Raw genomic sequence first — 16,414 nt, 5'->3', positions numbered from 1 at the left:
TGCTTTGTCCATCCGTAGGTTAAAACACTGGCACGTTTTTATTTACAAATCTATCCTGGGTTTACTTCCGTCATATCTTAATACTTATATCTGTAAAAAATCTGTTCGCAGTTATAGCCTTCGGTCCCAGGAATTTTCTTATTATCTGTTCCAGTGGTACATACTGAACTGGGGAAAAAGTCATTTAAATTTGCTGCTCCCTTTGCTTGGAATAATTTGCAAATTAAATTACAGCTTAAGGAGCTGGTGTCACTAGATATTTTTAAAGGGTTTTTAAATAACTTGGAGACAGAAACATTGGGCTGTAGATGTTTTGACTAGTTGTGTATTAATATGCTTGTTTGTGTGCATTATGTGTGTAATTTATGGATGTTACTTGATGTTATGATGTTATATGTTAAACCCACGTGAGCTGTGTTACTGTTAATCTTGGCCAGGATGCTCTTGTAAAAGAGATTTTTAATCTCAATGTGTTTTCCTGGTAAAATAAAGGTTATAATAATAATAATAATTCTGAGGTGAAACTATTTATGCATGATCTTCTGGTAATTTTTGGGGTGGAATTTAGCATTTTTTGTGTGTGCACATTTATTTGCATTTTTACTTTTAACCACAGAAGTTGCATTTAATCCAGAATATTTCATTAATTCGAGCTTCGTTCATGATTGAACAAGTCGCTGTGTGTGTTCCCATAAATCACTGCCAGCATTCTTGAAATCACTGTTGCAAAACGGACTGATTTCTGTAGGAAACACCCAAACTCACAGTGTGGAGAGAAATTACCTCATACCACCGATATTGCACCTGGTCCACTGCAAAGATGGAGTAAACGCTGTTCTCCAGAAGCTTCTCGGCCAGTTGAGCGATTGTTGGGTGCTCCTAAACAACAACAACAACAACGTTGTCAGTTTTATACAGTCATGTACAAAAGAATATGATTATGTTTTGGGACATGCTGGCATGGTACTAGCAGTTGCATCATGTTTCATCATGTTTACGTGCATACTATGGTATATGACAATAATAACAATACAGCTGCTGAATTAACAAATTAAAACTACAAACAAATTCTCATTAATTGAAATAAAGCTAAAATAAAATAAATATTGATATTTGATTAAAAACTTCAATCTCAATAAATTAGGGTTAGGTATTTATATATAAGGAAGATATTTTGAAGAAAGTTTGTAACGAGGCTGTTTTGGGGCACCATTGACTTCTATAGTAGGAAAAACAAATAGCATGGAAATCAATGGTGCCCCAGAACTGCTCTGTTTCTCACATTTTTCTGAATATCTTCCTTTGTGTTCAGCAGAACAAACACATTCATGCAGGTTTGGAACTACTTGAAGGTGAGTAAATGATGACAGATTTTTCAATTTTGGGTGAACTATCCCTTTAACATCTCAAAGAATGTGTTTTAGGGCTTCATGACCCTTTAAGTACCAAAATGACTAAAACTGAAATAAAATGAATTAAATCTAAATAGAAACATATTAAAACTGAAAATAAATAAGTGACAAAAGCATATAACAAAATTATTATATTATTCATATTTATATTAAACATAAGATGAAAAACTTAAACACTGCTTTGACAACTAAGTGAAATAAGTTTGAGTTGAATGACAAATGATTAAAACTGAAATTAAAATATTAAAATAATTAAAGTTAAATAGAAATAAAAAAGTAATACACTTATAAAAGCACATGAAATGACTAAAACTTAAACTAAAATTAAAACTGAAAATATGAAAGTTAATCCCAAATATTAATAAATACTATAAGTGTGTAAAACTATGACTATATTATTAATATTAAATATTAAATTAAAAATTAAAGACTAATTGAAATTATTTTAAGTTGAATTAATAAAACGACTTCAACTGAAATAAAAAAAGTAGAAATATCAAAAAAGTAATAAATGACAAAAGCACATAACAAAATGACTAAAACTTAAAGTGAAAATTTAAAATATAAAAATAAAAGTAATTCAAAATATTAATTATTATTATAATAATCCATATTAATTAAATATTAATTCTATACAAAAACATAATACTACATTATTAATGTTAATGTTAAATATTAGATGAAAAAATTTAATAAAAAAAGCAGCTAACTAAAATAAGTTTAAGTAATAAAATAAAAAAAGGTTATACGATTGTACTTTGTGATTTGCCCCCGATTGTACTTTTGTACTTTGCTAAGCACCCCCAAGCCCCCCCTTGATGCCTACTTGATGCCTACTACAGCCTGTTGCCTGCGATGTGTCCCGAACCAATTCCATCTCTCTTTTCCTCAAAAACCCCTTGCCTTTTTTATGGTCTCTTTTCATAAAAGGGGCAAATGCTGTACGCATGAGCTGGAAGAATTAGTTCTTCCATTACAAAAAAAGGTTATACGATTGTTAGGGTTAATGGAAGAACTAATTCTTCCAGCTCATGCGTATGTTTTATACAGCATTTGCCCCTTTTATGAAAAGAGACCATAATAAAGGCAAGGGGTTTTTGAGGAAAAGAGAGATGGAATTGGTTCGGGACACATCGCAGGCAACAGGCCCGGCATCAAGGGGGGGCTTGGGGGGGCTTAGCCCCCCCTATGACTTTCTGAAGGCCGCCCTGCAATGATCCATGCAAACGCGACTGTACTGTCAGGAGCTGGGTTACACAAAAACTACCCAAACACTAAAATATGTTTAAATAAATGTTGAAATAAAATAACCATTATTTTTTTTTACCTAAAATGTGAACACTATAAAAGCAACTGGTGCAAGCTGGTAATCACTTAAATTGGTCCACGTCTACCAATTGCGTGAATACTCCGTTACCTCTCCCTCCTCTGATCATTTGATCAGTCACCCCACTTTGTTCCAGGACCTCACAATTTACAAATTAAGCACGGTCTCCAAGAAGCCGAACTGCGTTGATTTGAACCATTTGATGCGGACGATCACCGGTGCATTTAGAACATTCACAAAATTCAAACGTGCTTTCGTGTTTTATCTGGCGCTGAGCCACAAATAGATGCATTCAGTGCTTTTAGCCTTATCTCAATGATTCAGTGTTTTCAACCACATACAATTTGGTTTCAGACATTTAAATTAATTACTAACAAAAAATACTTTTGTTAAATAGTACACAATGTTTGTAAGTTTGTTAAATGTGGCGTGTAAGGAAAGCTGCAATAATAATCCATTCAATTATAATCTCACGGCATGTTTAATATAGAATACCCCCCCCCCCCCCCCACCGCTGGCAGGCAAAACTACGTCTGGTGTTTTGTGTGTTTAGTGCTTTGGTTTGGTTAATTGTACCATAGTAGTGGTTTGGGAGTAGATGTTATCCTCTAGATGGCAGCGGCCGTCGTGAGGAACCACAATACCGGACAGTTTACTGTCCAGAGCCAGATGAGACGGCTGATCTGTCATAACCAGCAGCAGACGCTTCGCTTCGGGTCGCCATCTGATGTCTTTCTGCAGAGATGAATCAAGCTTTACAAATCTGCATGTTTGGCATAAAGTTTACTCAGCAGTCAGAGGATTTCTACATAGCATACATCTGTCTTGTGTTATTAACACAAGACAAACTGCACTGCTCCAGAGTTCAGATGCCAGGATGAGCAATGCTTGGATTGATCATTCCTTAAATCATGTCTTGAGAAAAAGAGCTGTTACTTTGCTGATTTACAATTTTCATCGACAGATGACAAAGCATGCAAACATATAAAATAAAAACAATAAATAAATAAAATACAAAAAATAAAAAGGAACATCATAAATAAATATTGAAAAAAACAAACAAAAAAAACACACTGTTAATGAAACAAAGAAACAACAACAACAAAAAAATACATAAAAAACCAACAACTCAAACTGAAAATAAATAAGCCATAATATTATAATAGGCTCTATGTTTGAAAGATGATAAAACCTGTAATAAATAAAAAAAAAGTAATACAATAAATAAATACAAAAACAATAAATGCACCAATAAATAAAACAATAAAGAAACAAATCAATTAAAAAATAAATATAAATAAGCAATAAAATAAATAAAAAATAAAAAATTAAATACCAAAAATAAAATGCAATAAAAAAAACAATATAAAAGAACCAAAAGTAAAAAAAAAAAAAAAAAACTAAACAAATAACACAAAAATAAAACATGAAAATAACATAAACGTAAATAAATAATACATATTAAATACAAAACAATAAATACATGAAATAACTAAACAAATAAAACAAAATATTTGATAGTAGAAATAATAACTAAAATAAAAATAAATAAAAAGACATTAAATACTAAAAATATAAATAAACAAACAAACAAGCAAACAAACAAACTACAATAATCTGTGTTACTAAAACAAGACAAGAGGGGGTTTTTTTTGCCAGGACGAGTAACGTTTGAATTAATCATTCCTTAAATAATTTCTTAAGGAAAAAAGTGATGAATAACTTTGCTTGACAGATTATAAAACATAAATAAATGAATAAATAACTAAATAAATACTAACAATTGTTAAAAAAATTCTAAACATAAAATATAAATAAAATGTCATAATTTAACTTGATTTGTGGGTGGAGCCTGAGCCTGTGTTACTAATTGAACAAACCGCATGAGTCGAGTGTTTTTAGTTGCCAGGAGTAATGAGTAATGGCTGACTAAAAAACCCCGACGAGATGCCAACAGGAACTACCTTTTAAAGCTACACCCGCTAAGAACAGCGAGGCGTCTGCGTAACTCATGCATGATGACGGGAAACTAACGCTATTCCACCTGAGAGCCGAACGTTTGGAGGCCAGAGCAAATGCTTTGTTTTGCTTTTCCAGCTTGCGGAGGCACATTACGAAGACTGAAACTCAGTCAAGGTCACAAAACCTTTCAGTCCCACAGCTCAGAAAGCATTCGCTTATCATTCACGGGAAAAATCCCAGCAGCCGGATCCCATAAAGAGGCTTTGTTGATGCTGCTGGGCTGCTCTGAGCAGTGACGGGATGGAGATGTGGCTGATGCAGCTCTTTGTGCTTGATAAGCACGCTGTGACTCTTCAGTAATCGCTCATTAAATTACCACAAATACTAAAAATAAAAAATTATCAAATAAATAAAGATATCAAAAAATAAAGTCATAATACTAAAATAAAAATAATAAAACTAATAAATAAATACCAAAAAGTAAATAAAGTCATAATAGTAATAGTAAATGATGAATAAAAAATAAATACTAATATAAAAATAAATAAAACTGTAATATTACTGAAATTAATTTTTAACTTGAGCCAGTAAGGAACGATCCAGCAATCACCATTAACAAAAAATAGAAATATCATTACAAAACAAACACTAATATATAAATAAATAAACTATGAATTAAAATCATAATAATAAATAAATGCATAATAAAAACAAAATGAAAAAACTATTTTTTTTTACTAAAAATGGTTAAAAATACTATAAATAAATAAATAAAGATATAAAAAAATAAACAGTCATAATACTAAAATAAAAATAATAATAAAACTAATAAATAAATACCAAAAAGTAAATAAAGTCATAATAGTAAAAGTAAATGAGGAATAAAAAATAAATACTAATATAAAAATAAATACAACTATAATATTACTAAAATGAATACTAGCGTTTTTGCCTCGAGCCAGTAAGGAACGATCCACCACTAACAAAAAAAGTGGAAACACTAATAACTAAAATACATAAACAAGTAAATAAATAAACTATAATATTTTGAATAATCACTCATCATAGTGACCTCTTTTGACTTGAGCATTGACCTAGCAACCACCCAGAACTTCATAGCAACCACAGAAAACATCCAATCAGCTTACTAAAAACATGCTCAAAACCACCCAGTACACTTTAACCAACCAAACTGCAACATGCAACTACAAAACACCCCCCAAACCTGCCTAGCTAATACACAGAAATGAAGCATCACTGATCAGTGTGGTGTTGATTCTCTGAGTGCAGTGTGTTGCTCAGGTGTGTTTACCTGGCAGACGGTGGCCTGCAGCATGGCGTCGAAGCCCCCCTCCGGCGTGTCCATGTTCCCGGAGATCCTCTGCTCCTGGATGACCCGCGTGAACTCAGTCATGTTGTGTGTGACGGGGAGGACGTGGATGAAGCCGTGAGCCGGCCTGCAGTTCACCTCATAATCACTGAGACACACAGAAAACTCACATCAAATCACACTTCAGACCGCTTCAGTCTCTCATCTGTGTTCTCACATCAATCTGCTCTAGAGTTTCAGTCAGCTCTGTTATTGTGAACTAAAACTGAAATAAAATGAAGATTAGATGAAAAACGCAAACTTAAAGCGTATATAAAAATTGGAAATCTTGCTTTGGGAACTAACTTGAAGTAAGTGGAAGTACTGAAATTACTAGAGCTATAAAACTGCATTAAAATAGAGCGAAAAAGAAAAATGTCAAAAAGAGAAATATAAAAAAAATGAGAAACAAAAAGAGAAAAAAAAGAAAAAAGCAAAAAAAACCCTCAAACAAATTATTGTTTAAAATAATAATAATAACAATAACTAAAATTTGTAGAAAACTGAAATAAAAATATAAAAACATGAAAAAAATGAAAAAAAGCACACCAAAAAACTAAAACAAAATGTAAAAGACTATTAATAACAATAACAACAACTAAAATTATTAAACTGAATTAAACTAAATAAAAGCTGTATAGAAATGCTAAAAATAAAACGAATAAAAACGAACAAAATTGAAAAGTACTAAAATTACTAAATCAAATGACTAAATATAAATAAATAACAATATAAATAAATACTTAATAATATTTATAGTGCTAATATTTCTTATTTACTTATTTTTAGTATTTATTTGGTATAATTATGTAATTATAATTACATGTTATTATTATGTAAATACAATTATGTAATTGTTGTTTTAGTAATTTTGTACTTATCATCATTATTATTATTATTATTATAGTAAGTACTAAAATGACTAAAACTGAAATGAATTCAAAATTTTTAAAAACAAACTAAGAAAGCATAAAAACACAAATTACTAAAACAAAAATAACAAACGTAGTAAACATGTAAACTTATATTAAAATTAATACAGAAACTGTAACAATAAAAGACAATTAATAATAATTAATAAAAATGATAAGAGCATAAAAATAATACTGAAATAACACTGTGATAAATTGAGTGCAATCATTTCTCATTAATTTCTTAACAGCTGACAAATTTATCTGTTTATTTATTTTCTAAAGAATTTTAGAAGAAACATTTGCGACAAAGTAAATACTCAATCTTGTCATAGCATGCATATTTTGTTTATAGAAGAAAATAAATATTAAATATATTGTTTAAATATTTTAGATCTTTCCGTTTTGCAGTGTCACTTTATCGCTTCCAGGGAACAACGATATAAAAAATGATGTCCTTCATTAAAATGCAACAAAAGGTTTCACAAGAGAGACAATCTGGACAAAATAATCTTGTTCTCCTCAAAAAAAAAACAACTGAGCTGTATGATTCTGTGCCAATCTCAGTTCAGAAGCATGAAGTGCACAGCGATACACAGCAATAATATTTACAAAAGAACTCAAGTATCAAGTCACATGTTTCTCCTAAAATCCCTTTTCAAAAATAAAAATGAGATTAATTAAATTAGATGAAATTAGAGAATATTGTAACTGTTTAGATCATTTGCAGTTGTCAGGAGAAATGACTGAATTATGTTTTATTATTTAAATATAATTGTAATAATTCATTATTAAAATGTAAAAATGCTTAAAATATTCATGTAATCAATGTATTATTATTTAATAACTTATTTAATCATTTAATAATAATAATTATTATTATAATCATTGTTTAATTATTTGATTTATGTTTGAAAATATCATTATGAGAATAGATACCTAAAATATTAAGTTATTAAATAATAATAAATGAAGAAGGAGGAAGAAGAATTAGAATTATTTTACTATTAATTAATTTTTTTTTTTATTATTTTCTCATTAGGTTAGATCATTTTTAAATAAATACTTGACCTAAATGCGTATTTAAATCCCACTCTTGTCAGGTGAAATTACTGAATTATTTTTAATTATATAAATATAATTGTAATGATTAATAGCAGTTTTAAAAATACTTAAAATATGAATGTAATTCAATTAATAATTTATCAATGTATTATTATTGAATAACATATTTCATTTGTTCTTCTTTGGTTGGTTGTGCTGCAGTTTTTGGTCGGGTGTGTTCACCTGCAGGGGTTCAGGAGTTTGGAGGGATGGACGTCAATGTAAGGAGACAGCGGTTTATCCACGAATGAGCCGAAGCCCACTCTGAAGTCACTGGAGTGTTCCTTCATCAGATGAGACAGAGCCAGACCTGCCGTCTTCAGCCGGTCCAGATTATCCTGCATGGAGGCCGAGACGTCCACTAGATAGTACAGATCCACAGGATAGCGCTCCAACTGCTGCACCTCCACCACGAACGACGCCTCGCCGCCTGACACAGGAAGTGACATCATCAAAACGCTACGTTTACAATTTTACATTTTAGGAGAAAGTTATTGCTGGTTGCTATGGTGTTCTGAATTTATGTTGACATTGTTATGTGGTTTCTAAGGTGTTTTGGATTGCTAAAGCATTGCAAGGGTGTTCTTGGTGGTTGCCATGGAATTTCTATGAGGTTGCTAAGGTGTTCTGCATTTATGTTAGCACTTTGTTATGTGGTTTCTAAAGTGTTGGGTTGTTGGTTCTAAGGTGTTTTGGGTTACTAAGGCATTGCTAGGGTGTTATGGGTGGTTACCAAGGTGTTGCTGAGGTGTTCTGCATTTATGTCGGCATGTTGTTATGTGGTTTCTAAAGTGCTGGGTTGTAGTTTCTAAGGTGTTTTAGATTGCTAAGGTGTTCCTAGGGTGCACCTGGTGGTTGCTAGGGTGTTTCTGTATCAGTTCAGTGGTTTAGGCAGTCGTGGCCTAATGGATAGAGAGTTGGATTTGTAGGTCGTGGGTTCGAGTCTCAGGTCCGGCAGGGATTGTAGGTGGGGGAGTGAATAACCAACACTCTCTCCAGCCTCAATACTACGACTGAGGTGAGACCCTTGAGCAAGGCACCGAACCCCCAACTGCTCCCCGGGAGCCGCAGCATTGGCTGCCCACTGCTCCGGGTGTGTGTTCACTACTGAGTGTACACTTGGATGTGTTAAATGCAGAGCACAAATTCTGAGTATGGGTCACCATACTTGGCCACACACCACTCCCCCTTCCCTTTCCCTTTAGAGGTCAGACGTTACCTGGTCGTAGGTAGATGTTAATCTCTCTCGGTGACACCTGTGAGCTGCCGATAGTAGCATTTACTTCCACTTTCACATTTGGGCTTTGGATAAAAGCCTCTTCACAGCCCCGGACTCGCAGGTCAGACACAGATCCACATCGCTGACTTACATGAGCCCCGTCCAGAAACCTCTGTCAGCGTAAACAAATCATCAGACGGGTCAAGGGTCACCGCTAATGCCAGTTTCTTCAAGAAACAAGGCGACTGTTGTGTAGGGTGGCATTTTTGAAAGCTCTTTAGCTCAGAGATTGTAGCTGAGATGTTGGTCAGGGATTAGTCTGAGCGGTGCCGAGTTCCGCAGCCACTTAATGAACTTAACCACAATCCCGGGAATATGCATGACTCTCTATACAAAGAAAGCATTTAAATCAATTGTTCGTCCCAAGAAAATAAACACGTCAGTGATGGAGAAAGTTAAAACTCTATAAACTGACTGACTAAGGCCTGACCAAACCACAACCGGACTTTAATGGACATGTGTTTACGTATTTGGTTCACTCCTTTTTGGAAGGACTTTTGATTAATAATGTGAAAAATTATTATTATTATAGTATTTATTAATATTTAGAATTGGCATTTAATTGGATCTTTTCAGTTTACATTTTAATTTGAAGTTTCATTAATTATGTTAAATATATATTTTTAGCTTTCATGTATTTTATTTAATATATATTATATAATTTTAGTACTTCTTGACTAAACCACAACTGTACTTTAATGAACAAGCATTACAGTATTTGATTTACTAATCTTTGGAAGGCCTGCCTTTTCATTTATAATGTGAAAAAAAGTCAAACTCAAAGGAATATGTTTAATATAATCACTAAAATATTTCTTAAATACTTTTCCTGGTTAAACCAGTGTCATTTTAGTATTATTTAAATACTATTATTTTATTTATTAATATTTCTTTTTTTTTTTTACACTTCTAATTACCTTTAATATATTTTTATTTTGGTAATGTTTTTAATATTTCTATTTCTATTTTGCTTTGATTTGTTTTAGATACATTTTTGTTGTATCATCTATACACTATAGCATATAGTATATTTGTATTTTATTTTTATTTTACAATAACAACAATGGGTTAAACCAAGTTGTAACTGCTCAGAATGTGCTCTTCGTTTATTAAAGAAACAACTTGTCTCAGATGTTTGCGAAATTAGTCAGTAATAGCTGAACCTCATTGGTATAAACAACTGAGATATTACAGAGACTTCATGTGCAATTTGTCTTCACTACGCTCTCAGAAAAAAGGTACAAAACTGTCACTTTCAAAAGGTACTTACATGCACACTTTAGTGACTAATATGTGCTTTCAGAGTAGCAGTATTAGGGGTAAATAGGGCACAAAGATGTTTCCGCATTTCTGTTTTATGGGTTCCCACGATCACCGGTGCATTCTGGGGATTAGGGCTCCGGTGCTTTATCACTAACAGACCAAACATGAGCACTTCACACACTCAAACCCTGAGCAGTGTGCTGAGATACAACAATAGCAGCTCACACACACACACACATTACCTCCTGAGAGCACCACGCGCATTCAGGGCCACGTCTCAAACAGTCTTCACATGTGTAGATGAGGGACGACAAGCATCGGTTATCCGCTGAACACAGAGACAGAGACATTTACACATGAATGAGCGAGCGCTCAGATCCTCAGCGGGCCTTTGTGTCTAACACAGACCTTGTCAGGACAGAACAGCACACTGTTTGGAAAGAAACTGTCTCAGAAAGATGAACAAATCTGAATGTCAATGTCAATCAGAATATTAATTGCGAGAAGCGAAAATAAACATCTAGATAAAATAGTAGATAATAATGTGCTAAACCAACCAAGCTAGTTTTCCAGCTTGGTCTGGTTCCAGCTGGTTTTTACCACTTCTTTAGCTGGTCAGGCTGACAAACCAACTAAAATCTGTCAAACACCAGCTTAGGCTGGTTTTAGATGTTTTTTTGTTTTGTTTGTTTTTGCCACAATACAGTATGGGGCACGTTGTCACAGTGGGAACCTGCCAGTTATCATCCACAACATATATGCATTTAAAATTTATTTTAGCCTATTCAATGCCATTGTTTTGATTAAGAGAAACTGATAAATAAACTTAACATTTCTGAAAAAAATTGCAGTTTTTTTGGCTGGTTTCAGCTGGTCTGGTTCCAGTTGGTTTAGGAATCTGGCTTTAGAGGGGATTTGACAACTTCTTTAGCTGGTCAGTCTGGTCTTGGTTGGGAACCCATCTAATCAACCAGTATACAGTATGGGGCAAGCTGTCACAATAGGAACCTGTGGGTTACTGACACTGACAATACAAATCCTGTGTTTTGAATTCTTCTAAATACTATCTAACACAAAAAAATGGCATCAACATGTGACCCTGCAGCACAAAAGCAGTCATAAGTAGCTCGGGTATATTTGTAGCAATAGCCAAAAATACATGGTATGGGTCACAATTATAGATTTTTCTTTTATGTCAAAAATCATTAGGATATTAAGATCATGTTCCAAGTAGATTTTTTTGTAAATTTCCTACCGTAACTATAACAAAAGTTTTTGTTTATTAATATGCATTGCTAAGAACTTAATTTTGGACAACTTTTTTCTCAATATTTAGATTTTTTTTTTCCGCAACCTCAAATTCCAGACTTTTGAAATAGTTGTATATCAGCCAAATATCCATACATCAATGGGAAGCTTATTTATTCAGCTTTCAGATGATGTAAAAATCTAAATTTAAAAAACTTTACCCTAATGATTGGTTTTGTGGTCCAGGGTCACATATATGTATGTATTATAGGCTATTAATACTGGGAAACAGCCTAAATGGAAACGTGACACCAATATCAAAGCCATGAAAGGAAACTGATAAACAAACTAAACATTTAGGGGGGAAAAAAAATTACTGTTTTTATGGACGATAAACCATAACTTCTAACTCCTTCTCTAATGTATAGCCTGCTATTGCGGTTTGAAGTGTTCATTTGTCACCAAACAAGCGATCCAGTATGATGCTGGAATATGTGGAAACCGACATAACAGAGGTTCGACTCAGAACCTTGCTGTAAACCGCGTGACAACTTGCCCCGTGTGTAAACACTGACTGACATTTCCATTCATTCCCATGAGTTCGCGATCTCAAGATGCGTCCGGCTACAGCATCACAAGATACAAACAATGAAACGCACAGCGAAAGGGTTACAATCGACAGCCAAACTCACCCGAACCGGACCTCACAAACACGAGCAGCACCGAGAAGAACAGCAGCAGCATGCGAAGGGCAATCAGATCACAGTACAGACGCATGCAGGAAGTCATAGCAACATTAAGTGTGAGTGTGTTTAGGTGTGAGTGTGTCCAGCGTTTGAAAAGCGACTGAAGATCCCCCGGGAACACGTCAGACCCTCATCCGCGCGAACAAAGGAGGGCGATTTGCTTCACCCAACAACCTCATAATCCTAATTTCCAGATTCAGATGAAGCGCGGCGGGACTGCAGTGTGCGCGTTTAGTTGTCATTGCGCGCTTTTACGCATCGGACACGCAGGTGACGCGCCGCGTTTGTTATCCGCGGTCTTATACCGTCGCGCAAAGTTCACCGTCCGCGCGTCTTCCCTTAAAGGTGCTCGGCGACGCAAGAAACTGCATTCATTGATGTTCATTGCAATGATTTTGAAAGTGGAGCTGATGAACGCCACCTCTATGTAAACTGAGTCAGGCTGCGCTATGGCAACTACTGTACAGAGGAGGGGCACGCATTTTACTGTTCCCCCCGCTTTTCCGCTTTGAGAATGAGAGGTTGTTGAGGAAAACTCTGGCAGGGTTTGTATTGAACGTCTCTCTGCGTCAGTGTGGAATTTAAACAATGACTAGGACACTTTCTGACTTTTCCCCCTAGTGTTTCTTAGTTTACATCTCACAATCTTTTTTTCGCAGTTACGAAAATTACGACGTGTAAACTTGCAATTATGAGAAAAAAGTCAGAATTGTCAGATTAAAAACTCGCAGTTAATTCACCACAGTCAAGGTGCGTCATATTAATTTTTTAAAAACTAATAGGCCTATTCATTTATTTTGTAACGATTTGTTTTTGACTTTATTTAGATAGAAAAGTGTAACGATAGGAAGTGCAAGAGGGAACAGGATTGCTGGGATTCGAACTCGGGATGCCAGAAGCAACAGCACTATAAGTAAGTGGCTTCCCACAAAGAACTTTTCTTAGTTTATATCTCACAATTACGAGAATTACGACATATAAACTTGCAATTATGAGAAAAAAGTAAGAATTGTCTGATTAAAACTCGCAGTTAATTCACCTCAGTCAAGGTAGCACCATTTAAAAAAAAAAAAAAAACTAATATTTATATTATTTTTTAAAGATTTGTTTGACTTTATTTAGATACAAAAGTGTAACACAGGAATTTTAAAAAGGAACTGGAATAGGAAAGGTTAGCACTAGGCCTATATGTAAGTGCGCTGCCCACAAAGCTATCAGTGCTTCCTCTCAGTGGCCCTCTTTAACAAAACCTGACATTTAGGGCAGTTTTATCGTAGATAGAATGCAAAATATTTCAATGCAAGCATTTCAGTCAAATTTAATTTATGCAATATTTCAAACAATTAACCTACAGGGAAAAATCAACCCGTGGGAGCATTTTTAAGTAGCCCAGTTTTGTTGAAAAAACGTGGACTTGGCAACCCTGCATCCAACACAACCTGCAGGAGTCAGATTTGACTGATCACGGGTGGAGAGAGATCACTGACAGATCATGCTGGAGGATTTGCTGCTCAACAGATCCTGAGCTCATTGACAAATTTATTAACTCGTAAAATGCGCTCCCTTTACTCAGAGTGCGCAAGATCGTAAAATAGAAAGTCAAAGTGAACAGCGAGTGCAGATTCAAAAACACCCCACATATGCGTGGAAATTATATACTACAATATTATAATGTTTGCCAGAGGGGGATGAAGAAACAGTCCCACGCAGGGTTCTACAGTGGGGGACTGAAGTACTGCGTGTTTGTACTGTAGTTTTACAACACGCTGACTGTTCAGCTGACAAAAGTAAAGAAAACCCCCATACAAAATTACCAAATTACATAAATTACCAAAGACTATAGATATCCAAAGACGGTTCACTCCTTTCACTTATGAGTGGGAGAAACTGCAATGCACAATATGGCGTAATAGTCCCGTCTTCTGAATAAAACAGCCCATCACTGATTGGTAAATTCATTGCGTCACTGCATCTGCCGTTAGAGTTATGTGAGCATAAGGAACAGCATTTATGGGGCAGTAAATTTCAGATATGGTTGCTGATTTGAAATATGTAATTTAATTGTGAGTTCAGTGAGCAGTTTTTGAGATTACAGAATTCCCGCGCTTCCATACTAGAATGGCTCACTCAGAAATTAACATTCTGTCATTTCCTCACCCTCATGATATTCCAAACCCGTTTTACATTTTTTTTTTCTACCAAATGCAATATGTTTAGTCTAAAGTTTATGTTTAAGTGAATGGGGACTGGAGCTGCTGAGCTTGAAAAAAAAAAAAAACACAGCATGTTTCTGAACTAAGTCTCTTCTGCTCACCAAGTCTGTATTTATTTGATCAAAAATGTAGTAAAACAGCAATATTATGAAATATTATTACAATTTAAAATAACTGTTTTCTATATGAATATATTTTAAAATGTAATTTATTTCTGTGATCAAAGCTGTATTTTCAGCATCATTACTCCAGTCTTCAGTGTCACATGATCTTCAGAAATCATTCTAATATACTGATTTGCTGCTCAAGAAACATTTCTGATTATTATCAATGTTGTGCTGCTTCATATTTTTGTGGAAACTGTGATACATTTGTTTTTCAGGATTCTTTTGATGAATGTACAACTGCACAAGTTGTATGGATCACTTTTGTGGTGTATTTTGTCCCTATTGGAGTTTAATGTCACCTGTCCTCATTCACTTTCATTTGTATTTCCATGGAAGAAAGAATTTTGTCAGTTTGGAGTGACATACAGGTAAATGATGAGAGAATTTTTCATCAGTGTATTATAGAATTAAAGCTGCAGTCCGTAACTTTTTTTGGTAAAAAATGATCCGAAATCAATATTTGAGCAAGTACAAAACCAGCCAGAGTTCAAAACTATCGCCTTACTTTAGCCGATTCACAAAGGTTATTTTATAATAATGTTTTCTAATTTGAGTGATACAGGTAGGTTTTTGCGGGAAATTCGAGCATGGCATTGCATCATTACGTCACGTCTGTAAAGATAAAGAAGTTGTTCCGACTACTAGACTATATCGCATGTGAGGATCCTGCAGGTAGCAGATTGTTTACAGACTTTTCTCATAGCAGATGGAATAATTAAATGTATCATTTTGATGGCGGATTGTAATCCAGAAAGGATTATGAGTTTATGGAACACATGTAAATGAAATTACATTATATTCCAGTTTTAAATGTGCTTCTGATTAGCCTACAGATAGCCTGGGATTACACAAGATTTGTATTTTAAAGACAACCAGTTCGATGGGAGCATAGTTTGTTCTTAATATGAAATTCGAATGGTATGACAATTAGAGATTAGACTGTACAGAAATTGAAATCTATTCAATCATATAGTCAAAGACGTAGGCTAGAATCTGTGATTGTGAACTACAGTAAACCTCCACACTGGTGCGGTGACTGACAGCAACACATTCACCTCAAAACATTAGATTCATCCGCGCTGGAGCCGTGCCGGAGTACATCCCACGCAAGCAAGATAATTCCGCAAGTAACTGCAATTCCAGGTTTTCAAACAGAGATGGCGACAAAGAAGCAAAACTTACGGACTGCTGCTTTAAGAAAAAGGCTTTTACTGAAGTCTCTCCAGAAGCACACAGTATTGCATTAGATGCAATACATTTCCAATTAGATGTGTGAGTAAGAATGCAGTTAAAGGTATTCATGTATTCATTTAACAAACAGATCAGACTTCATTTTGAGACATTTATTGAGCCCAGGCACAACTGTTTATTTCACTTCTACACAACAGACTGTGAAAAACCGGGTCAACAAAT

At 34.3% G+C, this 16,414-nt stretch overlaps 1 protein-coding gene across 1 annotated transcript in view; it reads right to left on the bottom strand.

Moving 5' to 3' along the window:
- The window catches only part of LOC306847177 (integrin beta-8-like), a gene marked incomplete at both ends in the record, with an annotated part of 32,942 nt that extends 20,278 nt beyond the window's left edge, over positions 1-12,664 (bottom strand). The window contains 7 exons of the mRNA XM_079380985.1: positions 784-879; positions 3,316-3,474; positions 6,014-6,179; positions 8,269-8,515; positions 9,305-9,476; positions 10,870-10,955; positions 12,568-12,664. Of these exons, the coding sequence (XP_079237111.1) occupies positions 784-879; positions 3,316-3,474; positions 6,014-6,179; positions 8,269-8,515; positions 9,305-9,476; positions 10,870-10,955; positions 12,568-12,664 (1,023 nt within the window). The remainder of the gene's footprint in view (positions 1-783; positions 880-3,315; positions 3,475-6,013; positions 6,180-8,268; positions 8,516-9,304; positions 9,477-10,869; positions 10,956-12,567) is intronic.
- Between the last annotated feature and the right edge of the window lie 3,750 nt (positions 12,665-16,414).

This window comes from Barbus barbus, assembly GCF_936440315.1.
Source record: "Barbus barbus genome assembly, chromosome: 27".
Lineage (NCBI taxonomy): Eukaryota > Metazoa > Chordata > Actinopteri > Cypriniformes > Cyprinidae > Barbus > Barbus barbus.
The sequence above is the reverse complement of the archived record's forward strand: the minus strand, read 5'-3'. Positions and strand labels throughout refer to the sequence as shown.